The following is a 26,850-nucleotide window of genomic DNA, read 5'->3' on the forward strand; positions in this document are numbered from 1 at the left end:
ATGCAATCAAAAGGCTTAAAATGTAGAGAAAAAAGATTATAACATGGCCCTTGTATAAATCCTCCATGGTTTAGCTCTGGAGAAAGAACAGAAACATAAAATAACAAAACTTTATTGCTCCCTCTAAGAAACACAACGAGACTTGAATCATTTCTTCTAAGAACATGTCTTACCTTTCCCCGAAACAGCAAAACCCAGAAAAGAATGCATCATCATTTCTTCTAAGAACACACGAAGATTTTCTGACACCTAAATATTTCTTCCAAACAGCACAAGCCGTCTCTCTCTCTCTTGTCGGTGTGATACCGTTTCTGTGCTAGTGTATGTTCTATATTTATATATTGGTTCTCATCATAATAGCCTGCTAAGGGACTTGATGAGCAACTTCAAATTCTGCCTGGTAGCCTCATCTCCCGTTAGGCCTGAGATGTCAGAGCTTATATTCTGCAAACGTTGGAAGGATGTTAAAAGGGAAACTTAGATAAAATGACAATGAGTCGTGCTGGAGTGACCTCAGTTGGGGACACCTTGACGTGGTGGTGCACATGTCACCGTAGATGCTTTTTCCCCAAGATACGAGTAAAAAGCATCTATGGTGACGTGCACGCCACCACGTCAAGGTGTCCCCCACTGAGGTCACTCCAGCATTAATCAATGAAAATATGTTCCAAGCATAGCCCAGTGAGTAGTAGGAAGATGTTATCTACCAGGAACTCACCTCAATGTTCTTCAGAGTGAATAGGAAGGAATAAATAGACTTCCGTATCCGTTCAGTGTTTTCAGGAGTCATAATGGATGAATTTACCCTCCTGCACGATAAGGAATTTGAATCAAGCAAAAGAAAGGAAAGAGGACTTCAATGCCCAGTAATGGATATTAAGTAATTAATTACAGAGAACTGTATACTACTGGGCGTTTATCAAAATCAAGGATGGATGTACCATCCAACACAAATCTCACTTGTCATCTTAATTATATATTATTATAGTTTTGCTAGATTTCATGAAAACATCGATGTTTACAGAATCTCTATATGAAAATTCTTGAGTTAGTCCATACTCCCTATTTGTACTTCAGCTTGTGGGACCCATTCGGATAATATTTCGGATGAATCCAACCAGGGTTACCCTATTGGTTAATGAGGTACCGAACTGCGAACTGGCTTGATCCAAACCAGTTCGCTATACAATTCACTTTGGGTTCGTGAAAATTAGCGAACCAAACAAATTCCATTATTTTGCCTTATTTACTTTACACCCTCTCCGTACATGTTGAAATATAGTCCAGATTTCAAGTCGTCATTCATAAGGTTTAAGCATGTGAAAATACATTGAAATTTTGTGAGGATGGTCTCCAAGATATGGAAACAATATCTATGTGGCCCCGGGTCCCACAAGTGGGAGCATGAATAGGGAGTAAGAACAGGAAGTACAGACTAACTCAAGATTATTTTTACATCTTATTAGTGCTATTTCATTAAAAAGGAGATAGAATTGTAGTTTGAGTCTATATCAAACCTATTTTAATAAAATATAACTAACTGTATCTCCTACATGGTATCTACAGTATCTTGTGCCAAAATAAAGTTAACCTCCATACATGCTAATGGACAAGTATACAGCTCCAGTGGAAAGAGAACATTACCAAATTACAATAATTATACATTATGAGGGTTATTACGCAAACATAAGCATGTGGAATGACATCACCATGTCAAAAATATGCTGCTTTTCAGTACAGTTGAAAAATCAAAATATGCCTTCAAAAAACCCTGAAAGTATACCTCAAATCTTCAGTTACTTCTGTTAAGCTTTTCGTCAAATTCTCAACCTCCTTCAGCACACCACTATCACGAACCTCAGCAAGCAAAGGTTGTATATCTTCAGCCATGGCTTCAATCTGAAACATCACCATGTCAAAGAAGTCTGATGCAGGATGGTTAGGGAAGAAAGGGAAAATAGGGGATTCAAGAATCAAAATTAAATAATTCAAGAAAAGGATTTCAAGAATCAAGAATTCAAGAAAATCAAGAACAAGGGGAAAAAAACAAGATTCAAAGAAAACAAGAATGTAATCTTGGACTCACTCCAAAATGGCCTCACCCCACACTCATTGTTGGAAAGATTAAAGCTCAAACTCTATGTCTATTCATCATTCTTCATTAAAAAATAATCCTAATACAATCTATATATAAAGAAAATAAATCCAAGACTCGTAATCAAACTAAAATACCAGATAAATAACATAATTTTGTAACTTTCTCTCTCCTATTTTTTCAACCCTAATAAACTTAAGGGTGATTTAGATATACCCCTTAAATTTTGCTGAATATTAGAGATACCCCCCTATGTTTTGAAACCTGATGTCATACATCCCTTGACCTCAGTCTTTTAAATAGACTAAGGGGAAAATACTCAAATGCCCTTACCTTTAATCTCTAACCAAAAACTCAGATTTTTCTTCTCCAAATCAGTTATCTTCAACTTCTTTGGATAAAAATTTTAACCCTCACAATCTTTCTTAAGATTGTATCTATTTTAAGTCTTCAACATTCAAATCTCAAGCAAGATACAATTTTTGAGGAAATATAAATGATGAAATTTTGGATAGAAAAGTATAGGATGTTTTACAAAAGGAGGCAAGATAGAAAATGATGGATGAAAATAAAGTTGAATATATTAAAGTTATCTTGGAGGTTGAAGAGCTTCAGATGATTGATTTTGGAGAAGAAAAATATGGGTTTTTGGTCTATTTAGAAGACTAAGGTCAAGGGATGCATGACATCAGTTTCAAAACATAGGGAAGTATCTCTAATATTTAGAAAAACATAGGGGGTATGCCTAAATCACCCTAAACTTAAATAAAAGACAAACTAAAGTTACTAAATTGCCCATAAATATTATATTAAGACCATGGGCCAATAAAACATCAAATTAAAACCCTAAAACAACTCAAAACTAGAAAAATAACTAATCTAAAATAATCCCAAATGATAAATCTAGATCCAATTAAAAAAAACCTAAATAATTACAAAAAATTTCGTCGGAACCCTTGACTGTTGACTTGATTTGCGTTCTGCATTAAAGTCAATGCACGATCCATGCATTCAACAAGAACTAAGCATATCAAAACATCATGAATCATACCATGACTAGAAAGAGAACTTAGATATTAATGTCTCGCACATACACTCATAGCTGATAAGAAATGATGCACTCTCTCATTGGACAATTATGATTCAAATGTAAAGGACTCTCCATGCTAATAAATGCAAATAGTCTAAAATGGTACCAACGACCTGAAATCGAAATCAGTATAACATGTATAAGAATTTGAAAATTAATTAGATATCCTTTGCTTGCATATTAAATTATCGGTATTAGGTTCAAAGCATGGTCGGGTAAAAGTATCAGATTTTGGAAGAACTTATGGCATGGAGATGCTCCTTAGAGGCTAGACTTCCCCACTTTGTACTCGTTATCTACTAATAAAGGCAGTTCTATGAACCAATAAAAGTGGATATAGATAAATTGGGCAAATATTGGGACCTTGGCATCAAAACTAACTTGATGTTATTGCCACACTCCTTGATGGGAACAATAATGAGAGCATCATGCTATTGGATGGGGGTAGTAGAATGCAAAAGTAGTAGACTCCCAATGGAAGCTCTTCATCATATCTATCTGGGGAATATCATGCTAAGATTGTTTCAAAGGCTTTGAATCTTTCAAAAATAGTCTTTTTTGTGTGGACAACTAGTTTTTATAAAATCCTCACTACTGATCACTTGATGGATAGGGAACTAATCTCAAAAGGTGCATCATGTTTAAGTCAAATTAAAAGTTGGTAGATCATCTAGTTATCCACAAATCTTTCCCACTGATTGCTTGCAAGGACTTCTTTAAGGAATTAGTATGCGATGTACAATTCTTATAGTGTTTATATAATCTTTGATGGTTGGTATGCTAGAGCTTTTTCAAAGAAAGAAAGATTGTTCTGGTAGATCCTTCCCTACAGAGTCTGATGGACCTTGTAGAAGGAAAAAAGAAATGAGGATTTTCAACAAAGAAGGATGTCAAAGGTTAGTTCGAGTCAAAACTCTCCTGTACTTTTTCTTTTCCTCTAGTGATTTCCTCCATCACTAAAGTTTCCTATTTTATTTTCCTCTTTTTCCCCCTAAAAATTTGATTTTATAGATCAGAAAAAAATATAAATTATTAAAACAGCATAATATTTTTTTTCAAGCAACAATCCTAATGGTTGAGGAAGAAGAAACAAGGCTAAGCACATGTGAATCTCTGTCATATCCTTATTTATTGTACATTTTCAAGATCAATTTGGTCACATTAATGTCTGTTCGAGAATTGATTGGCTTTTTCCAAAATCTGCCTTGGCTTTCTTCAAAAGTTGGTAATCAGCAGCCTTTAGATCCAGCAAGAGCATCCTATGCAGCCAGCTCCCGTGTGCAGTTTGTTGGATCATTTTGAAAGAAAGGAAACTATGCATCGGTGATGGTAAAGAGCTCTCATATATGAAGTCTTCACCAGCATAGTAAACCTGATTTTCATTTGGAACAAATTGTTCAAAGAATTTAGAGGTTTTTCTTTGAGAATTTTCTTCTCAGGTGGGAGATTGTACGTCGGAATAAAAACATAAGATTTACACCCAGTGTAGTTAAGGGCGAAAGGCACAAAGGCCACCTAGTGCCTGAGGTGCAGGGCAAGATGCACACCTAAGTAATGTAAGGCCCAATAAAATTAAAAAATTAAATAGTCAAAGGTGGGTTCTAGATATGTTACAATATATAAATGTGAGTTTTTACAAACAAGTTAAAGTATTCAACATTTCAAGAAGAAGATCAATCAATAGTAAAAGAAAAAGTGGAGAGAATAAGGAGAATAAAAAGAAGGGAAGAAAAAGAAGTAAAAGTAGAAATAGAAGCAAAACTAGGTCAACAACCTGTGTTATTGCTAAAACAGCACAACAAAAACTAGGGCTGTCAATGGACGGGTTCAGGTCAAGCTTGGTTGAACCCTAACAAGGCCTTGAAAAGGCGGGCTCTACCTTAGACTAACTTTATACCCTTAATGGGCCTAAATTAACTAAGCTCTAATGGCCTAGGGCCGAGTCAAAATCACCAAATGTAAAATTTAATATTTTTAATGGTAAAAAATTTTACTTTCCAAATAAATCTTCCTTTTGTATGTAAAATTATACAATCAAATCTGAAATTAATGTCTTATTTAAACAAATTAATTCACTTTTAGTGAAGCGCGCGCCTAGTGTGCCTAGTGCCATGACTAGTGTAGTCAAGGCATGCGCCTTGGTACGCGTTACTTAAATTGCCTCGCCCCACATGTATTAAGGCACCTTTGGTCCACCCCGCCTTAAGAACTGCCTAAGGCACACCAAAGCACTCGCCTTGACTACACTGTTTGCACCTAAACTCGCATGACAAATCCTTATCCACTAACTCCCCAACAACAATCCCATACAACTAGTGTTTTCGGGCTCTAAGGCATGAATTGAGGCACTTGGCTCTTATGCCACAATTCATTAGGCATAAGCCTCACACAATTGGAGTTTTAAATAGATAAATAATATAAAATATATAAAAAATTAATATTCAATACAAATAGAAAAAACAAGATAACTATGACATATTTCCAAAAGGAGAATAGAATAATGTAATAGAACCTAAAAGGAGAAAAAAAATTGGCTTTTGCAAAAATAAAATAAAAAACTGAGAAAGGAAAAAAAATGTAGAACTTAGAGACAAATTCCACAGTGATGTGGGATAAAGTAGCTAAAGAAATTAAGAGAGTATAGAAGGAGTTCCATGGAAAGTCTACGGGAAAAAATCACAAATAAGCCCTCCACATTTCCTTAATCTCCTCATCCCATAGTAACACACTTTCATCTTAGCCTTTAATGCACTAAACTTTATTTAAATATCTAGTTTTCCTTTTCTTTGCATGATGTAGTTTTTTTTCATGACTTGTAATTCCATAGAATTAGGGTTTCAAAAATGAAAACAACTCTGGCAAAGACGAAGCAAATAGTGAATAAGACCAAACAATATTCCGATATAAGTATGGAAATACATGGGAAGTTCTGGATTGTCATCGCTAACTAAGTTGTTCAATAATATTTTAAATACTAAAAAGATGTCAGATGGATATGGAAAAGCATTGTAATACCTACATATGAGAATAAGAGATCCATTCAAAGTTGTAACAACTATTGATATATTGAACTTATAAGGCACATTATGAAATTATAGGAAAATGTGATTGAACAAAAGTTAAGATTAAAAAACGAATATATCAAAGAATAAATTTAGTTTTATGCCGGTTAGATCAATTATCAAGGGAATCTTTCTATTTAGAAAAATGATAACAAAATACATAAAAAAGGGGAAAGAATCTCATATATATTTATTGACTTAGAAAATGTATACAACAAAGTATCTAGATAGCTAATTTGGTGTGTAATGGGAAAGAAGGGAGTGTCAAATGAATAAAATGACATAAGGACATGTGTGCAAGGATTGAAACTAGTGTGCAGGTAAATGGAGAGGACACAATGAGTTCCCCGTCTTACAATTGGTCTACACCAAGGATTGGCTTTGAACCTATATTAATTTGCTCTAGTTCTATAGATGAAATACCCATTCATATTCAAGATCATGTACCTTTGTGTATGTTATTTGTCATTGTTTGTATTAATTAATGAGACTAAAGGGAATCACCACAAAATTGAAATTATGGGGAGAGATGTTGAGTCCAAGATACATATAAAAAAGTAGAACCAAAGCTAAGTATGTAGCATGTAAATTTAATACTGACACCCAAGAGAAGGAATACCCAATAAAAAAAGATTCCTGGAAGTACCCTGGAGTGACAACTTTTGTTATCTCGAGTCTACTATACATAAGGATGAAGAGATAGGAAAATGTCGCTCATAGGATCATAGTTGGACAATTAAAATGGAGGTGAACATTGGGCAGTCAATAAGTATCATGTTAAAAAATTGACTATAGCAAAGATGATGACGTTGAGATGGATGAGTAAAAAAATTAGAAAGATAAAATTCAACAAACACATTTGGGAAAATGTAAGAACAGCTCCAATAGGAGATAAACTAAGAGAAAAGTCAACTAAAGTGGTTTAGGCATTCTTAACACAGGTCGATTACAATTAGAAGAAATATTCAAGTGAAGGTCCCAAAAGAGAAAAGAAAATCCAAAAGAACGGAGAGAGAGAAATCAGATATGAACGGAAAGAGTAAAAGGAATTACATGATTAAGCATTGTTTGATTCGTAACGATATCACTTTTTCTTGGGATCTGGGTTTTAGGAGAAATTTCAATGATTAAGAATTAACCGAGGTAATATCTCTTCTAAATCTCTTGAATGGAGTCGAAATCAAGGACAATGATCTGGTCGGGAGGGAATGGGTCAAGATGAAGGATAGGAGATCACTGTTTGCTTCTTTACAAAGTCATTCTTCCAAGGGAGGAGAAATATTTTCCGGTATCTCTCATTTAGTCTTCTCTTGTCCCTTCTAAAATTTCCTTCTTTATTTGGCTTTCCTCCTAAGGGAGGATTCTTTCTTTGGATAAGTTAATTTCTCATGGGTGGATCACTCCTAATTTTTGTCCTCTTTGTAAGAGCAATAGAGAGTTTGTGGATCACACCTTTCTTCATTGCTCTTTTTTCCGAGGTATTTGGTCATCTTTCATGTCTTTGTTTCATATGTGTTTGGTTTTCCCAAAAAACTTCTTTTCGATGTTAGAAGGCTGGGCTTTCAACGTCTTCTATCATAGAAAAAAACACATTTGGGCTATCCTTCCTTAGGTCATAGCGTGGGGTCTTTGAAAAGAAAGAAACAACAGGGTGTTCCAAAGCAAGAAGAACAATTCACATACGGTGTACATGGAGATTTTAGGGTTGCTGTTTTTTTGGGCGAAGTTAAACAAGGACTTCTCCGGTTTTTCGTTTGAGGACTTTGTTTTTAGATGGGATAGCTTATGTAACTAGCAAGCTCTTATTTTTGTCTTTCCTGTTTTTGCCTTCTTTCATGGAGGTTCTCTCGGCCCCCTTTGTACTATCCTTCTCTTGATATATATATATATTTTAAAACTTAGTTTCAATAACAAAAGACTTGGCTTTAGATAAAGTGGAATGGAAGAATACGATTCATTTAGCCAACTCCAAATCTTTGAGATAAAGCTTTGTCGCATGTTATTGTTGTTCTTCTTGTCATTTTTTTTTAAGTTTTAAATAAAACATATCAAATTCAAGTTTCAATCCCATATGAGCCAAGACCTAGGGTAATATTAAGGTTTTAGAGTACTATCAATGCCACTTGAAAAAAAAAATCCTTATACCTATGGGCATCATGTAATATCCATGCCATTGGAGTTTCAAAGTTATATGCATACATACATATATATAAATATATGATCCCGTTCAGCAGAAAATGTTGGGGAGCCAACACGTTTGTCCTATATGGGTTAGAAGTTTCATAATGGGCTGATTTTTCATAAGGATGGTTTCTATGGTGAGGAGATCATCCTCACAAAAAATCAGTCCAATCTAAAACTTCTAACCCCATCAAAAGTGGTTTAGAATTGTGGACCGTCGATTTTTTACCGTTAATTTGTAAATCACTTTTGATGGGGTTAGAAATTTCAGATTGGGCTGATTTTTTGTGGTGATCTTCTCACCACAGAGATCATCCTCACAAAAAATCAGCCCAATCCAAAACTTTTAAGCCCAACGTTATCTCCCTAACGTTGTTTGTTGAATGCTACCATATATATATATGGTCATCGTCATTATCCTAAATATCTTATCCCAAGTATTTGGAGTTGGCTAAATGAATCGCGTTCCTCAATTCCACTTTGTCCAAAACCATGTCTTCTATTATCGAGAGTTAATATATGGTAGTGGTAAAAAATTAGAAAACAGAGGGAGGGTTGACACAGATTGAAAAAGTTAAGAAATAGTGAGCTTTTGAGGTGTATGCCTTACACGAAACGCATATGCCTTAATCACACCTCGTCTAAGGCATAGGTCATTTGGACGCCTAAAACCAAGAGACGTGTGCTTCTAGTGTATTTACATTTTACTTAAGAGCCCTGAGGTATTTTAGGTGTACCTGATCCTAGGGCATGCCTCGAGGCATATACCTTAATAAACATGCACACAATCATCAAAAAGGTTTAACTTCCCACCAACAGTCTCTCAGCTCTCAGTCCTTCATGAAATTCAGCTGACGTACAACCCCTCTCCAAAACCCACCTTGAAATTAGAAATGGACCTCAAACCTCAACCCTTCTACTGTCATGGTTGTTATTACAATATCAATCCCTATTCCTATTCCTGTTCATACTAAATGATTTTCTCCAATGGATTTCAGGCTTTTTCCCAGAGCCCAACGAATGCTCCCCGATGAATACTCAGTTTCTACCAATCAAAATAAATAACAAGAAAATAAAATTAGTTATTTTGGTAATTCCTAACAATTTTTTGGTTTTTTCTGATAAAATAAATGCCTATATAATAAGTATCATTGTAGAAAACTGTGCACCATTAGAAGTTTCATTGCATTATCGCCATGATATTAACACGAAACATTGATAGCTTAAAAATAGAGTAAGGAATCAAGATTTTAGATGGGATATTTCTATTTGTCCTGGATTTCAAGAAGCAAGGAATTGTATCCTCATTTCACTTACCATTATCGTTGTTGGTATCTATATAAAGTATCTTAGCCTTCCAATAAAAAATATGGTGTTGTGCCCTACAATGCTACCCTCACATTAATATCTCGTTGAACTCTTCCCAACATAAATAGCCTTGGTTTCTGAAGATGATATTGGTTCTATCATTCTATATTTTTCACCAATTATTCTATTGTCTTTTAGAAACCACATTTACATCTTGTGATAAAGATAGAGGAAAGATTACAAATAAAAAAAGAAAAAACAAAGGCAAACATTTTTTATGTATGATATCTATAAATATGCAAAAAATATGAAAACCATGCATACCTTTGCAAGTAGCGGCCTTGCCTCTTGGATAACTGATGCAACTCGTTCAGCCAACATATAACTTTTGGAAACACCAATTTCTTCCATTTCGCGCCCAAGACGGGTGAATATCCCCACCAACGCATCCAAACTTACGCCTTGATGTCCCCTTATCTTTTGCCTGTCACATACAATTAGACCTTCTTTAACACATTCTTGATCAAGAGGTCCAACCGAAGGTATTGGAAGTGGATCTCGAGGGGTAATATCAATCATAGTCTCCATTAGAAGGCCAGACTGATTCAACTCAATCAACGAATTTTTAGGTATGATTATTTTATCATCTTCAACCTGCAAATTAAAGTAATAGAAAAGGTAGATGTCTGCATCAAACTTTATTCGCAAACTTAAATGAACTTAAATTAAGTATATTGTTAATAAAATCATAGTATGTCTTATTTATGTTCTATTGTTGGATATAACGGGAAGGGAAAGGACTATTATTCCTCATTTGCAAATATCCAAGTTTTGATGCCTAACATGATTAAGATATCCTTTTTCTCAATATAGCATGGTTAAATAGCACCCATCATACTGTATACTTCAATATATGATAACTTCTTTTAGCATGTTTCTTACATATTTAAATACTCACATATTTCCAATCATATTCTTTTTGTCAGGAAGTGTGGGACAAAAGCTTATATGCCCTTTGAGAAAATACACAACCCTTGGTAATCTATTTAACATGGGAGATGGCCGTGATGTAAGTACAACTACCAAATTCATTATCCTCTGAAATCCAATACCAACATATGTCAAACGATGGTATTAGTTCCTATGAGGCTCGTGTAGCTTGGGTCATTGACATGATAAGGGTCCCAGTTTTATAATTTCTCCAAAGAATGAGAAATAATGGTGCACTTGTGCATTTATATAGTACTAGAACGTGGCACATACAATGCAAACACGCATGTATTAGAAGAGCTTATTTGTAATGTAAAATATTCATTAAAGGGTGATTTTGAAGATTACATAGTAAATAGGATATTTTTGTAATTTTTTTTTGAAAGGTAAAAAATATAAAAATATATTTTTGTAATTTTGAAAAGTAACCAATGTGATTTCAAGGACGTACAACTGCAATTTTCTTGATTTTTTACAAAAATGACCCTGATTATATTAAATTTAAATGTTAAATATTTTGGGAATTCAAATTTTAGTGTCGAATCACTTCTACTACATTCTCTCATTATAATAGTAAAGATGTAAAATTGATGGCCCATCACTTGCATGGAAAGTGGCCGAAAATTGACAACTAACACCTATGGGAGCAATCTAATTAGATTTTATCAATTATCATAGAACTATTGACTGGTCACATAGCACTATTGACTGGTCACATAGCACTATGGACTGGTCAAAAACCAACATAATAAGATAGTTACAGATGTTTGGTAGTGGAAATTATTGGAACTCTTTAGCTGATTAGTGGGATGGACTTGGTCAAGTAAGCATACACAATATTGCATAGTGAGGCATAAATAACGATACAATAAAACTAAGGCTACAACATGAAGCAGAGCTTTACATAGACAAATATATTACAACATGCAACACACCTCAATGACTGCTTCAATACTTTTCAAGGATGGATTGATACGAATCACATTGCCAACAGTCACCCCTCTGATCCTCACTGGTGTCCCTGTGGAAATACCACAAGCCTGAGAAAACTCGAACACAGCCTGATACTTCCTCAATCGAGACCGCAATTGGAATCCTCTTAACCAAACCAAACTAAGAGCGAAAAGGACCGCCCCCGAAACAACAAACAGCCCAACACCACCCTCCCATATGCTTTTCCTTCCAAACCCAAAATCGCTTAGAGGCCGAAGAGTTTGTTTCCAGATATTACGAGGTACATCCAAAATAACTGCAATCGGGTTCTTTGCTTCTGAAGGAGGAGGTGAACCCTGTCCGGTGCTCGCAGAATTTGCTTGTACAGAGACAAGTTTCTTCGATCGTCTGATTGGAAGATATGGCAAGAATCCATGTGAATCATTTGGAGGGCTAATAAATGGCAAAGGTGACACAATGGGGCAAGTAGAAATGTGAACCCATGAACTCCCAACCATTTTCCACTCAAACCCAATTCACAGAAACTTGAAACAATTGTCAAGAAACCCAACACAGATTGAGATTCCCTTAAAAATGAGAATTTTTTTTTTAGTGGGGGGTGAGTAAGGTGGATTCGAATTGATGAACCTCTTATCAAACAGAATGATAAAATTACGAATAGAAACCCTAGAAATCGATGGAGGATTGTCTCTGAAAAGTTGAATAATCCATTTCCGAAAACCTTAGGAAAAAAAGAAGAGAGATCAGAATTTATTAAGAGAAGAAGTAAAACCCTAAAAAGTGACAAAATTTGGAATAAATTTAGAGGAAGCTGTTGCAGAGAGATGAACTACGAATTAGGGTCTCTTAGGTGAGAAATGCATACCTTGATTTAGGGTTTTAGCGAATCTGAATCAAAAGTTGGAGAATTTAAAAGATTGACTTTTCGTGACTCTCACACACATTGTGATAGTAGTCGGGCTCTCCCGACAACAGACACGAAAATATGGGTCTCTTCCGAACGATATTTTCAAAACTAATTTAAGGAAATAATTGGCCTTCGGAGGGAAGATTTTACTGTGTTATTATGATTAGGTGTGCCACTTCGTTCGGTTTATAATCGAAAATAACTTTGTTGATATAATATTGATTAGACGGTATAACACATTATAAAAGTAAATAGATGTATTACAAACAACCGATGATTTATGACACGCAGGACTTCCACGTAACTCAATATTATATCAACAAAATTAACTTCGGACTTTACATCGTGTTGCCTTTGTTCTCTTATTTGGTAATTACGTATTATGTGTCTAGATTTTCTTTTTACAAATTTATTTGTGGATTAGCACCCTTTACGCCACACAACCTCGCTTCGAAAGAATACAGCTGTGACACTTAGACTGGTTTACTTCGGTTAGGAACATGTTGCACATAAATTAATGAGTTCATTTTTTATAATTAATATAATGATATTTTAATAATTTATTATTAAAAAAATTTTATTTTTATTATTTATTTATTTTTCAATTATAATATACCACTTCCAAGCAAGTTAAGAGGACATTGGCATATCATAGAATCAATCCAAACCTACCTATTGGCATTTTGATTCGGTTTTGATTTTTATTTAGGGGAATCGACCTAAAGTCGGCTCGATGCAGTCCAATTTGACTCTAAATCAAATCAAACCAAATCAAGTTGTATCCATAACTAATATCTATGATGAACCAAAAATTTATTCGGCAACTATTTGTGCAAGTCTATTTTCTTCCTATTTTTATTTAATTTACTTTTGATGTTCATCCATTTGCTATCATAACAAGGCCATCATTCTACCTAAGGGTGCAACTTGGTACGGTTTAAATCGAGAACCAAACCAAACCAAACCAATGGCTTTGGTTTGGTTTAGTTCAGTTTGGAACAAGTTCCGATTCGATTCCGAATTAAGAATATGGAAAACTATTCAATTTGGTTCAATTCTCGATTCAAGATTCGTTTAGAACCAAACCAAACTCATAATGATTTACTACTTTTAGCACATAGATTAATGAATGACATTTTTATAGATCAATTAATGAAATATTATATGTAATTCCATATTCATTATTATTATTTTTTTTTTCATTAAAAATATGTTGTTTCCAAGCAAAATTATAGGATTTGGCAACCCATTGAATCAAATCGACCTTAGATTGATTTGGTCTGGTTCTATGGGCATTTTGGTTCGATTCTGGTTCGTATTTAGTAGAACTGACATATGTTGGTTCGGTTCTAATTTTGTCACATACCAAACCAAGTTGTCCACCTAATTATACCTCATGTTTCAATACACTTTAAGATGAAGAATAATATTTTTTGTTCACTAAAACAATACAATAATTGAGCAAAGGATTGTAATTGTTTTCTTTTTTTTTAACCGAGGTGTCCGGACTTCTTAGAACACTTGAATAATCCTCGGGGACATGCAGTCCCCCCTCCCTTCACACGTAGTGGCTCGGATTATCATTTTCTTGTTCGAAAAAGTTTGAAACATAAAAGCATATTGTATAGATATTTTCATCTTGTTATACGTGAGAATTGGTTAATGATAATTTATTTAGAAAGACACGAATTTAGCCGACATCGGAAGGGAATATGATTGAATAGTTAAGGAAATTAAAGTTACAATACACGAAATCAAGCAAATATGAAAAAGATCAAGTTTAAACACAACTCAAGTAATCAGTTGGGTTGTGACAATTTCAAGTAATTCAACAACATTGTAACCCTACACTTACAAAAATTTATAAATAGGGGTCGCAAGTCTAATTCAACAACCTTCAGTAACTTTTACAAATTTTGTCTTGTATTTGAGAAGAGCAAAAGAGAAGAAGATATTTTTAAACTCAAGAATATGGTTTTTGAAATCTTATTTGTGCATATTGATCAATTGAAAGCGTCGAAGCTTGTAAGTTTCTCTAATATTGAAATATCTAATTTTTTTGTAGTTATTTTTCTTAAAATCAAAGTTTCAATTCTGATCATTTTTTCGAGAATGCTCTTTTTGTAGTTTTTTTTTTTCCTTCTAGAAATGTGCTTCTTAGCTTAATTTAAAATGAAATTTAAGAAACAGAGAGTTTTAGAAGCAATATGTAGATACCCAAATTCATCATTCAATCATTTTTTTCTTATTCTGATTCTGTGAGTTACATATAAAAGAGTTCATTGAAAGAATGTTTATTTGAGAAAATTATTTTTGTTCTAATATCAATTCATCAAAATGAATGAGGGGTTTAATTCGAAGCAAGTAAGTTATTTTACAAACATAAATAATCATAATTTTTTTTATTTCTTAAGAAGAAATATGCACCTTGTTTAGTACTTTATTTGTTATTTTTGTAATTTTGAAAGTTAGATATCGACGACACTAGAAAATTTAATCTAGCACACATTACTATTATTGAAATTCTATTGCCTGTTAATATTTATTTAAACTAAAGAAATAAAAATTTTGATGGCGCCTTTCATAACTTGCTTGTATTGCATGTTGAACAGCCTCCCATTCTAAATTTTGGTCTAACATTCAACATTAGCTCTTTTTGGTCATGGGAAGTCGATGGTATGAACATGGTTTCAAAACTCGTCCGAGACCGAGATGTATTGTCCGAGTCGTCTCGGTATCAGGCATGAACGAGACGGACGCACAAGTCAATTTTTAGAACAAGATTTAATACCTCACGTTCATTTTTGAAAATTTTGGACGAGACATCTCAAACAAATCGGAAAACTCATATGAGACGACTCGGTATCAGGCATGGACGAGATGAGACGCAAAACCGAGTTTTAAAACCATGGGCATGAATCAACTACTTTTTTTATCATCTTCTTCATTATGTGTGTTACACAAAAAGGGAAGAGATAACCTATGTCTTGTATTCTTCCTCTTACACCTTGATTAAAAAGTTGCAAATAAGTGGATACCCCATCCTGATTTGGTGATTTAACATTGAAAAATGTGTTGATTGAATTCCGAACCTACACGAATTTCATTTCCAAATTATGTTTCACAATTAGGGATCAATCTCTAAGTATTCTTCTTCCTCGAAGGCCAAGTTGTACAATCCAGAAATTTTGCATTGATTATCGATTTGAGCAAAAAACTCCTCGAAAGTCAGTTTGTAAGGTAGACTTTATATATGATTTCTAAATGGTGGACGAATTTGTGTCCAAAGTTTATAATTTTAGTGACCAAAACGATCTCATCTTTCTCTTTTGTGATTTTGCTTACTCTAAAAATTAGAGGTGGAGTTGCAAAGTTACCTTAACACGATGATTTTGAGCAACTATTTTGATTTCCCACTCCTTAGCAATGGTAGTAGGCATTAGTTATCGATTTAAGCTACCATGCATTACTTGATTTTATGAGTCCATAGACTACATATCTCTACTTCACTTTTTCATATTAAACGCACAACTCTAGACTTTTACGACTAGTAATTGACTACCCCTTCCTCACTTTGACCACCTCTCAAATCTTTCTTGGCACCACCACTCCCCCCTCAGTACGACTTTCACTACTTTTTGTCCTATGATGATTGCATAAGAAAAAAAAAAGTAGAACACTTAGACAACTCCTTGATCTGGGCCAATTGTGGTTTAGATCTAACAAACACACTGGATCCATGGTTTTAAAACTCGTTTTGGCTTCTTGTCTCATTCATGAATGAGATCGAGTCATCTCAAATGAGTTTTCCGATATGTTTGAGTTGTCTTGTTCAACAATGAGAAAAATGAACCGTGATTATAAATCTTGTTTGATACATTTGAATTGTATATCTGTTTCATTGGTAGATGATATCGAGATGTATCGGATGAGCTTTAAAACCATTGGTCAGATGACCTTACTTAATGAAATGATAAAGACAACCCCAAAATAAAAATCATTCCAATTGGCTCATCGCAACACAATTTTTTCCATCCCACAAATGGTGCAAACTATAGGAACAACTTTAATTCCCTGATTCCAAATAATACCCGTGTAGACAGTACAAAAATGTTAAGGAACCAAAGAGAATTTTCAAGATTTTCTCTTCGATATTATCCGAAAGCTTAATCTAAATTGAAAACCACTTGAGAATTTTCTCTTTGATATCACTCTCATCTTCTTCCCTATAAACCGAATGCCACTTAACCCCTATTGAAGTTCGTTTTGAACTCGAGATCACCGTGTTCTACCCTAAAATTGTCATTATCAACTTGAGTCTTTAGTTTTCTTAGTGATTTCAGAACACTAATATCGAATGAGAAATTCTAAAGTATGTGTATCTTTAATTTTTCCCAAATATTGAGAAGTTTATGTTAATGAATTAGTTATTTTCCTATTTAATTTTTAATTTTGAACAAATTCATATTTATTTGTTCTTTTGATTTAGAACACATTTAGGTTCATTTGTTTTTACACAATGTGAATTGGTTATTTTCATGTTTAATTTTCAATTTTATACAAATAAAATTGACTGAGAAATTTTCATGTGAATGAGTTGTTCTTTTGATTCATATGTAGCATGGATCGATTGAGAAATTTCAACTTTTATATGTTCATATGTAGCATGAGTTGCTCTTCTACTATGAATAGAGAATTCCAACTTTCATATGTTCATACAAATTTACCATTTATGTTATCACGTTGTTTGTATTTGTGTGGTGAAAATAATTTAGAATTTCTGAAAAATGCTATCCGTTTTAAAAAAAATCATGTCACATTCCATTCTTGATATCGTCATTCATTATCAAGGTAGATTTCCTCAAGATGCGAGGTTTGAAAGGTCTAAGTGTAATGATTACCATGATGGGAGAGAGAAACATATATATGGACTAGATGTAAATAGGCGTTCCTACATTAACATATTGAAATATACAAGACCTATATAAGTATCCCAATGGTAGCAGAATCAAAATTTAGAATATAAACGAAAGGGGCCTATGACAAAATCAAAACCACTGGCATGATGAAAATCTGAAAAAGGCGTCGATGAGCAAAAATGTAGAAATCGGGTTTTGTGAAACCCATAACTGGCACCAAGGGCAATATGGGAAATAATAAAAAATAAGTAAGAAAAAAAATAATAATAAACTCCTGGTATGCAAGAGTATAAATTGTAAATGGCAAAAATCTCTAAAAAATCCCAAGTCCCAAGCAATCAATATTCTCCCAACATTGGGGCACTAAGGATGACTCTAAAGGAATCAAAAAATAGTCGACATCTATATCCTTAGTAGTCGGCAATAGCATTGAAGTCGTTGAAATCCCAAAAAGTTTTCAAACTCTAAATCTATTGTATTCATTCAACAAAGACAAGTCACAAAGATTCAAACGTTTTCAAAACTATTATCTTGGTCGATGATGAAAAATCTAAGACTTATTCAGCAAAATTTTATGTTTTCAAAGTAACAGAAATATTTGAAACCAAGTAAATAAAAAACTTATTTTTCTTTCCATTAAAAGTCTTAAACTTCGTGTTACATTTTGCTAATAAAAGAAAAATACAAAAAAAATGGAGATATAACATCATTCATACATCTCGACGAGAAATAAAGCAAGAGTCAATTCTCTCCTCTAAAGCATGAATTCAAGCAGTTTGTCCAATCATCATCATCTCAGCATCTGAAGCATCACGACTCATAAAGTAAGATGCAAAGGCATCAAAATGGGGGTTTTAGACAAGTCTCTCTCTCTCTCTTTCTCAAGTCGTCAATCTCAACCCTCAACACAAAGAATTCACACCTCAAAGACTTGAGTCGGGCTACTTAAGTATTTAGTTCATTCTCGTATCATTGCCAAAGTGTCTCGATCCTCTTATGAGACACTCTCATCTCTTCTAGTTGATCACAATGATCAAAGAAACAGGTACAAGATGACCTCACTTGGATTGGAGGAGTGATACCAACTCTTTCGATAATCTACTTTTGGATCTAAAACTGATAGTTCGGAAAGGAATGACTTTGAAATACTGGTTGGTCTAGAATCTTGACATTCTTCTAAGTTTCTCCAAACCGATCCTGTAATTGCCACAAGGGAGGTGAAAGAAAAATTAACCCGACCAACTCGATAAAATCTTCATGGCTCATTATGCTTTGTTCTTCACCAAATTTTTTCAACACACGAAGAGGGGATATAATGAGAGACAGGCGTCAAACTAATCAACACAACAAAGCAACTCTTTTGGAAAGAAAGAATGAGAGACACCGAAAGTTGAAAGGTACCCAACCAACGCACCTCATCATCAGATAATTTCCGCAAGCCTTCAAACCAAACCAACTAGCCACCAGAACGAATATGTTAATCAAAACAACCAGATTAGTATGAACATTAAAGAGATGACTGATGGCCATTATTGAAGCCAAATGATCAAATAATCAAAGATGTATAAAGAGGGAAGTCAATTAAAAACTTATCCAAATCAGAATGTTTTCAAACTTTAAAAAATGAACAAAATAAAGACTTTATCTAAAAAAAACATAAAAATATATATATAATAAAAATAAAATAAGCAAAATAAAAATGCATTTTTTGTAAATTCAATATCAAATTGTTAAAATATGTTTAAAAGCTCCAATTTCAAAATTCACCACTTTCATCAAATTCGAGACCTCAAATGAGTCCCGTGTCACGAGGTCGAGAAATTCAAAAGGTTAACCCTGTCAGACCCCGTGCTTGGGTAGCCACGTTTCGCAATATTCATCAATCTATTCGGTATTTTCAAAATGTGCTTGAGCAAAATTATCGGGCCTGTGCAAATGGTGATTATGTTTATTATTTGTAATACTTCGCACGCAATTCATGCAAAGAGGGGCAGTTGTAGATACCCCAATTTGAACAATCCTTATGAAAAAACAATCCAAAAATTATGTTTTAATTAAAAAGGGCCTAAGGACCCAAAAAGCCAAAATGTTTATTTTTCAATTCAAATAAAGGCTCCAAGGTTCCAAATAACCTATAAGGTTATTCAAAAACCATTTTCTCAAAAACTTTCTCAAAATTCTAAACCCCTCACTCCAACTCACTATCAAGCCTTAAGCCATAGCAAGCCCACCAAGAGCGCTTTAACCCTAACTCATTCCAATCCCAAGGTTACCCCATCCAATCAACTTTAAACTAATTCCAACCTAAACCTAACCCTAGCCTAAGTCAATTCCATCATAAACCTAAGCCCAACATACATAAAAGCCCATTTTACACCTCTACTCAAGCTCAAAATTAAAATCACATCCATGATCTCAATCAATCATCACAAAAGAACCAATGATCATCAAGATGGACACTTGTCACCACCACAACTCACCTCCCTAAATCAATCTAACCAACCTCATCATTATCCTCAACCCATACCCATGTAATAACCTACCCTCATCATTTTCTCCAAACCATCCTCACAATCAATCCCCACACCCCTTCTTAATTAACTCACTTAACCCATACACCTTTATACATTTTTGTCATATATCATCATATCCTTCACCCTCCAAAAATCAAAATACCTACTCCTCTTACATCATCATTCTTCCAACCAACATCCATACCCCTTAACCTCACGTAACACTTAACCCATATGGGTTTAGAGATCCAACTCATACGGGTCAAGTAATCCATTTCAACCCCTTTTTACTAACTTTACCCTCTCCTAACCACGAATTCCCTACACCTCATTCATAAATCTCAAGTCATTTACTATCATTTTTTTATTTTCACCCCATTTTACCCCTAAAAAGTCCCTACAAAATTTATAAAAGTCCACTTCTCTCACAAACCTCCCAGTGCTTGAACTACCCCTCTCAAGTTATCTCCTCCTAATCTCTCATTTCAATACTTCTCAAACCTTCCATAAATCTAAGCTCAACTCAATACATCAATCAATTATTCATTCGTTTTCCCTCTCTCTCTCTTCTCTTAATAAATGATTTAACATAAACATTTTCATCAAGGACTCACGAAGAAGAAAAGAAGAAAAAGAAAGATAAGTCCAAGCTTCAAGGTGGGTGTAGGAAATGATTTTCCTCTTTCCCCTCTTCATCCCCCTCTCCTAATCTTCCCCTTTCACTTATTCATTTTTCAATTTTTTTAGATCTACTTCTATAAAAATGTAAGTGCTCGAGGCTTAGATAATAATGGGATTCCTTTCATAATGAGGTGACCCCCACGATTTAAACCCAAAACAAAATCTCTCAAAGATTAAAGGTACAAGTTTTATTTTCATCAACTTTCTTTTTTAGATTTTTTTTCATAGAATGAAAAATGATCAATGTATAGGTTATCACCTAAGGTAAAGGAAATAGGGTGCCTAACACATTCTTTATTTCCTAAAATGAACCCATATCCATACAAGAGTCATTATGATAAAAAAAATTATTTTTCTAAAACTATTTTTCGGGTGCTCATCTACACCTTATTCTAAAAAAAAAAATGGTAGCCAATTCAAATCCAAGTAGAGATTGGATTTTCAACGAAAAATTTATGTCTACATCATGCATAAGGTCTTAACCCCGTCATGACCTTAATCAACTCATGAACATTGCCTATGGGTCAAACCAATGGAGAAAAGGTCCCAAGGGAGTACATAAGAAAGATTTGAAGCTTTAAGACTCAAAATGGTAGAATCCAAGTGTATAACTTGCTCATTATCTTAATTTCTCTAGTTTGCAAATCAAACTATAGTTATTTTTCCTCTTAATTTCTAATATCTCCCCCACTCTAAAAAACCAGTTTTTAAAACTTTAACTATGGTTATTTTAGTAACCATCAATGAATGGGAGGGACAAGGTGCCTAACACTTTCCTTGTCTCTCAACTGAACCTCCTTACTTAATTTTCTAAGTAGACTTATAGCCTTGCCGTTGAAAGTGAGTCACTATAAGTCTAAAAAATATTTTGAGATATCATTTTAGTAGGTTCATTCATGCTCAAACTCTTTGAATGGTGACGACTCCAAAATCCAAGTAGATGAGATCAAAATCCCGAAAAGTTTTGAATTCTCATGTATCTACAATCTAAACAAAGAAATGATGAAAGTCAAGGGACCAAGATTTTTGGAAGTCCCAGTTGTTAAAACTAAAGTAGCATCCAATGCTAAAATCATAGCAAAGCTCAAGGGACAACAGCCCATGCTTATATTAAATTTGAAATCAACCAATGGAGGTTACAAAACAAGCTCTATAAAAGGCCATGGGAGCAGCCATCAAAGGTACGCAATTCCAACTGAGAATTCTTTCTATACTATTTTTTTCTTTGAGCTTTGTTTTGACGTTAGTGTCGAAGGCATTGCAGAGATGCATAGGTCCACACCAAAGCTCTGATAGAAGAAATGGAGGTCAGATACCAAAAAATACATTCACAATCTCTACGATGAGAAGATCATCTTTATAAAAAATCAGCCCATTATAAAACTTTTAACCCATCAAAAGTGATTTATAAATAATTTTGCGATCCACGATTCTTCAATTTTTAAACTAGAGTAAGAAGTTTCGGAATAGACTGATTCGTTGTAAAGAGGATCTCTATGATGATGAGATCATCCTTATAGAAAATCAGCCCATTCCAAAACTTATAATCATATGGGACAAAACACAATAAAATATCTGGCAAAATGTTTGTCCTTTAACACTCCTCTTTACTCCTAATAGATACCCTCTTGTTTTCATCTCAAATTCAAAATTTACATAATAATAAAAAAAAATTCTGTTTACAAATCTAAAATATCATGGGGTAGTGCGCCAAATTAAGTGGGAAAGAAGGTATTTTGAGACACTGAGTATTTTAAAACAGAATCGCACAAACTCTTATAAATCAGCTGCCAACAATATCATTGAATAACACACCACACATGGGACATCGGCACAAAATCAAGTCAGAGTATCCCAAGTTACAACATAAGCAAAGGTCCCACGCATGCTCAAAAACCCATGCCAACCCAACGTCCATGTGAACCCAACTCCATCTTCTAAAAAATAAAAAATCTATTACAAAAGTGCCATAGCCGAAAGAAAGCTTCTATGTAAATAAATAATACAACATAGCTACTTCAGCAACAACAAAAAAAAAAAGAACTGTGGGGGATGTCGGAAGATTGAATCTTGAGGCCACCAACTTTAAAGTCTAGATCTACATCACTTTCAAGAGACGTATTTACATGTGTCATGACCTGCAACAATACAACAAAAGAAAAAAAAAAGAATAAGAGTAAGGAGACCTTAAAAAATTGTCACTTAAAAACCTTCGATGTCGTTACCGTTTACATTTCAGTAATTAAAATGAACAGCGAACAGGAATAGTAAATTCGTCAAAAGTTAGTCACGTTTTCGTAAATATCTCTAGAAAATAATGTACTTCAACTAAAATTAAAGAAAATGCTAAGCATTCCAAGTGTGCAAAAAATCATATATGCTTTTTCTCATGGTACAAGTATTACACACTCGAGGACGACAATCGATGGTTCTCTGCATACTCGAAGTGGCACTCGAGTGCCACTTCAAGTGTTATTTCAAGCACTTTAACAAGGCTCAAAATTAGAATCTAAAGAACATGTGGAGTATTTGTATTTATTTTTATTTTCCCTTTAAACAAAGTTCCGTTTATATTCTCCATTTCTTCATCTCAAAATACAAACAAAGATTTATGATTCTAAGTATCACATTCAATAAGAATATGAATCAAATGTTTTATCTAGGTTTTAGTTTTGGGTATAATATGTAAAACTGAATTGAATAAACTTACTGGGATCGGATGGGGTGAGAACTCCAGAGTGGGAAAAGTCGCAGTTGTAATCATGGCGACCAGAGATCTGATAGAAAGCGTTCATGGCGTATGATGCGTGGGACCTGATATTATTGGGATTGAAACACGGCCCACCTGCCTGTATTGGCTTGCAATCCACTACTCCCGAGCTACACACGTAGTCAATGTTAGCCTGCAGCGCTGCATCATTTGCATCCGACTTAGGTACGCACCACATCTTCCCCGAAACCGAAGGTGTTGATGGTGTGCTTGGTGTAGGAGTGGGACCTCCACCAGACTGAGAAAAATTAAAATTAAAATAAATACCATCACAATTCAGGACCATTCAATTAGTAGATATCATCTATTGGCACATCAGACTGAGTTTTTCTTCTTCAAATGATCTCTAAAAAGAAAGGAAAAAAATAAGAAATATATGAACTTTTTGGAGAGTTTCATTCACAAAGGGTTCTTGAAATCTAGAAAAGAGAGCTCATTTCTTCTCCAAATACCTTCTTGAATCAGAGAAAAATTATTTATTGGACTGTCCAATGCTTTTCTGAAACTATTGGACAATACGGTACAAAGATGGGGAAAGTAAAACTTTGGATTGCGCAACATTTTAAAATATGCTTTCGATAATTTTTGTAAAATTACTATTTTTATTAATAAACAGTAGAATTAATGTTGTTTTAGTAATTTTTTCATCTTTCTAAGATCTTTCAAAATTCCTCCTAGAGGATGATTTTGGTGTCTCTTTAATCTTATTTGGAGTGTAATGAATAATTATGTGCAATATGTAAAAGTTGGTGTACCCAATATAAGTTCTCTTTCATAGGTATAATTATTCAACACCACTCTCCTAAATCTAGAGAGCTTCTATTAAAACACAAATTTTTACTTATAACACACCAACCCATATGTAAATAGATGTTTAACTGGGTGAATCTCCATTTTGTAAGCTGAATATGATGAAATTCCAAGTTCGGTACACTGTTAATTTTAATTCTCAAAACATGCATTCTTCATTTTTTTTTTATTTAATATCTATGAATTCCTATATATACCAATGAATTCATTAATTATAAAAGCGATGAATTCACTCGAAATGCATGTTTTAGGAATTAAAATGAATAGTGTACATAAACTAGAATTTGGACATAAGTTGCGCATGTTTTGGGAAAAATCCCTGTTTAATTTCAATAGGATTGGTGAGTTATAAGTAAAAGTTGGTGTGCCAATGGAATTTCTCTAAATCTATTGCAAACACTACTATTAGAGCATCTCCAACAATGCTCTGTACGATAAAGAGCATATTTTATCCAAATCTAACAAATGTTAGTTTAGATAGTCCAAAATTTGTTGGGTGCTCCAACATTGACAAATCTTTTATTTGTTTAACATTGACTTAAAACTTAACAAGAGGTGTGACTTCACATGTTGAAATCCAAAAACATGATCTAATGCCACAAGCTTCTAGATAACGAAATTCTAAGAACTTTGAAAAAAAAAAACATTATTTTTCATCATTGATTTATAATTTTAAGTTTTAGGAGTTCAGTAATAATCCGTTTCAACATCTTGGATCAAGCTAAAATTAAATATTTAAATTTCTTTTTGTGAATATGAATTGTTCAATAAAATATAAAAAGGGTGATGTGGTCGATTGTCAATGTGATAATTCATGTGGGCCCAACAACCCTTATTAAGATTTGAAATCTTATTAAATTAATAAGGAAAGTATTTTTTTTTTTTTAAGTTTTTATATTATATTTTTAATAATAATAGTCAAAACCTCTGCTAAATTTAGTGCGCAATTGTCTCGATTTGATTTCCCGCCTTCTTTACTTTAACATTTGTCACTAAAGAGTCTGTTGGACTCAAAGACTTAAACATTTGTAGTAAAGAGTCTCTTGGACCCAAATTTTGTGTGACGTGGCAATTTATAACAAAGAGGATGTCAGGTTTAAAGAGTCTATCGTAGTTGCTCTAGCATTACCACTATTTCTAAACAGTAAAACCAGAGAAATATATCAATAAATAAATAACACTCAAAACCCACTAACCTGTCCGCCGCGCAAAACACCAACATCGTAAACAGGACTGAAATCGGGTCGAAACAACCCGAAATTCCGCTCCGCTGTCGAACCCGGTTTAAGATTCTCATTAAACAAAGAAAATATATAAGTCTCGAACTTCCGTTTCGGTAACAACGGCGTTCCTTTACCCGAGTTAACATGCTTAACAAGATTCCCGTTAAAAGAAACGGCGTTCGCTAGGTTCACATCTGGTTGGTTTGGATCTCCAAGCGAAGGCCAACCAGTCTCCGCCACCATTATATCCACATCGCCGTACCCCAATTTGTCCATCGCTGAGTAAACCGCGTCGATCTGCGCGTCAAACATATTCGTGTACATTTTCCTCGTTACTTTATCGTAAATCCCCGCATTGGGTTTAAAAAGCGCGTAATTTAGGGTTTTAGCAGAGAAGCCAAAGTACGGATAAGGGTTTATCATGAAGGGAGATTTGGTTTCTCTAAGGAACTGGAGCATTGGAGCGAAGATGACTCGGTCGTAACCGCGTCGGAATCGTCCAGAACTCGGTGGTTCAGAGGAAGAGAGAATACCGAGTGAATGAGGGGTAGAGACTTGAATATCGTTGATTCCAGCTATTTTGAGAGCAGAATGAAGAGATTTCATAGCTGGGACGAGAGAAGCAATTAGGGTTTTATCAGCAGTGGCCATGATTTCGTTCCCAACTGCGATTCGATTGATTTTGGTTTTTGGGTAAAATGGGGAAATGTGAGAGGCGACCCAGTTACGTGCGGATGGAAGTTTAGCGAGTGAAGGGATGTCACCGTTAGCGACGGTAACGGTAACGGCGATTTGGGTGTTGGCGAAAGCTTGGAGGATGTCTGCGTTGGTGTCGAAGATTTTGATTCGATCGATTGTGGTGCGTTGTTTGAGAAAAGCTGCGACTTGGGATGGTGGTGGAAGGTTGTTCGCTAGAGTGCCATAGTTGACACCAATATTGTAGGCAGCTATGGAGGGTTCAAGGAGAAGAAAGAGAAAGATAAGAGAGATGGTTAAGTTTGCAGAGCTCGCCATGTTTACAGCGAGAGAGAGAGAGAGAGAGAGATGGAGATTTTGGGGTATTTAACGTGAGGGGGTGGGGTAGAAGAGTGGGACTGGAGGGGCGAAATAGGTGGGGAAATGGGGATTGTGGGGGTACCCTTAGAACTCAAAGGAGAAGGATCGAGGGGGCCATTTAAAGGTTTGTGCTTTTGACCATAAATAACAAAGTTGGGCGGTTCTGTTATTTATGGGTTGTTTTTGACTAAAATTAAATCGAGAATTGAAGATGGAGAGACAAGACGAGTCCAACTTCGCTTAATCCATATCCACCTGTGACAACTCAGTTTGTATGAGATTGACAGGATA

General features: G+C 34.4%; 2 protein-coding genes across 2 annotated transcripts; both read right to left on the bottom strand.

Moving 5' to 3' along the window:
• Nucleotides 1–21: 21 nt before the first annotated feature.
• Nucleotides 22–12,743, bottom strand: ABCI15 (trigalactosyldiacylglycerol2). Its single transcript, XM_086425151.1, has 6 exons — nt 12,546–12,743; nt 11,662–12,401; nt 10,061–10,390; nt 1,784–1,899; nt 719–809; nt 22–444 (listed from the first exon to the last, which is right to left on the bottom strand). Exons 2-6 carry the CDS (start codon nt 12,175–12,177, stop codon nt 352–354), a joined length of 1,146 nt encoding a protein of 381 aa, XP_086281277.1. The 5' UTR covers nt 12,178–12,401; nt 12,546–12,743; the 3' UTR covers nt 22–351.
• A 9,706-nt stretch (nt 12,744–22,449) lies between these two features.
• Nucleotides 22,450–26,647, bottom strand: LOC147384584 (glucan endo-1,3-beta-glucosidase-like). The gene is made up of 3 exons (XM_086425556.1): nt 25,477–26,647; nt 23,411–23,708; nt 22,450–22,838 (listed from the first exon to the last, which is right to left on the bottom strand). Exons 1-3 carry the CDS (start codon nt 26,515–26,517, stop codon nt 22,810–22,812), a joined length of 1,368 nt encoding a protein of 455 aa, XP_086281682.1. The 5' UTR covers nt 26,518–26,647; the 3' UTR covers nt 22,450–22,809.
• Between the last annotated feature and the right edge of the window lie 203 nt (nt 26,648–26,850).

The sequence above is a fragment of the Akebia trifoliata genome, chromosome 15 (genome assembly GCF_017979445.1).
Source record: "Akebia trifoliata isolate Shusen 1 chromosome 15, ASM1797944v1, whole genome shotgun sequence".
NCBI lineage: Eukaryota > Viridiplantae > Streptophyta > Magnoliopsida > Ranunculales > Lardizabalaceae > Akebia > Akebia trifoliata.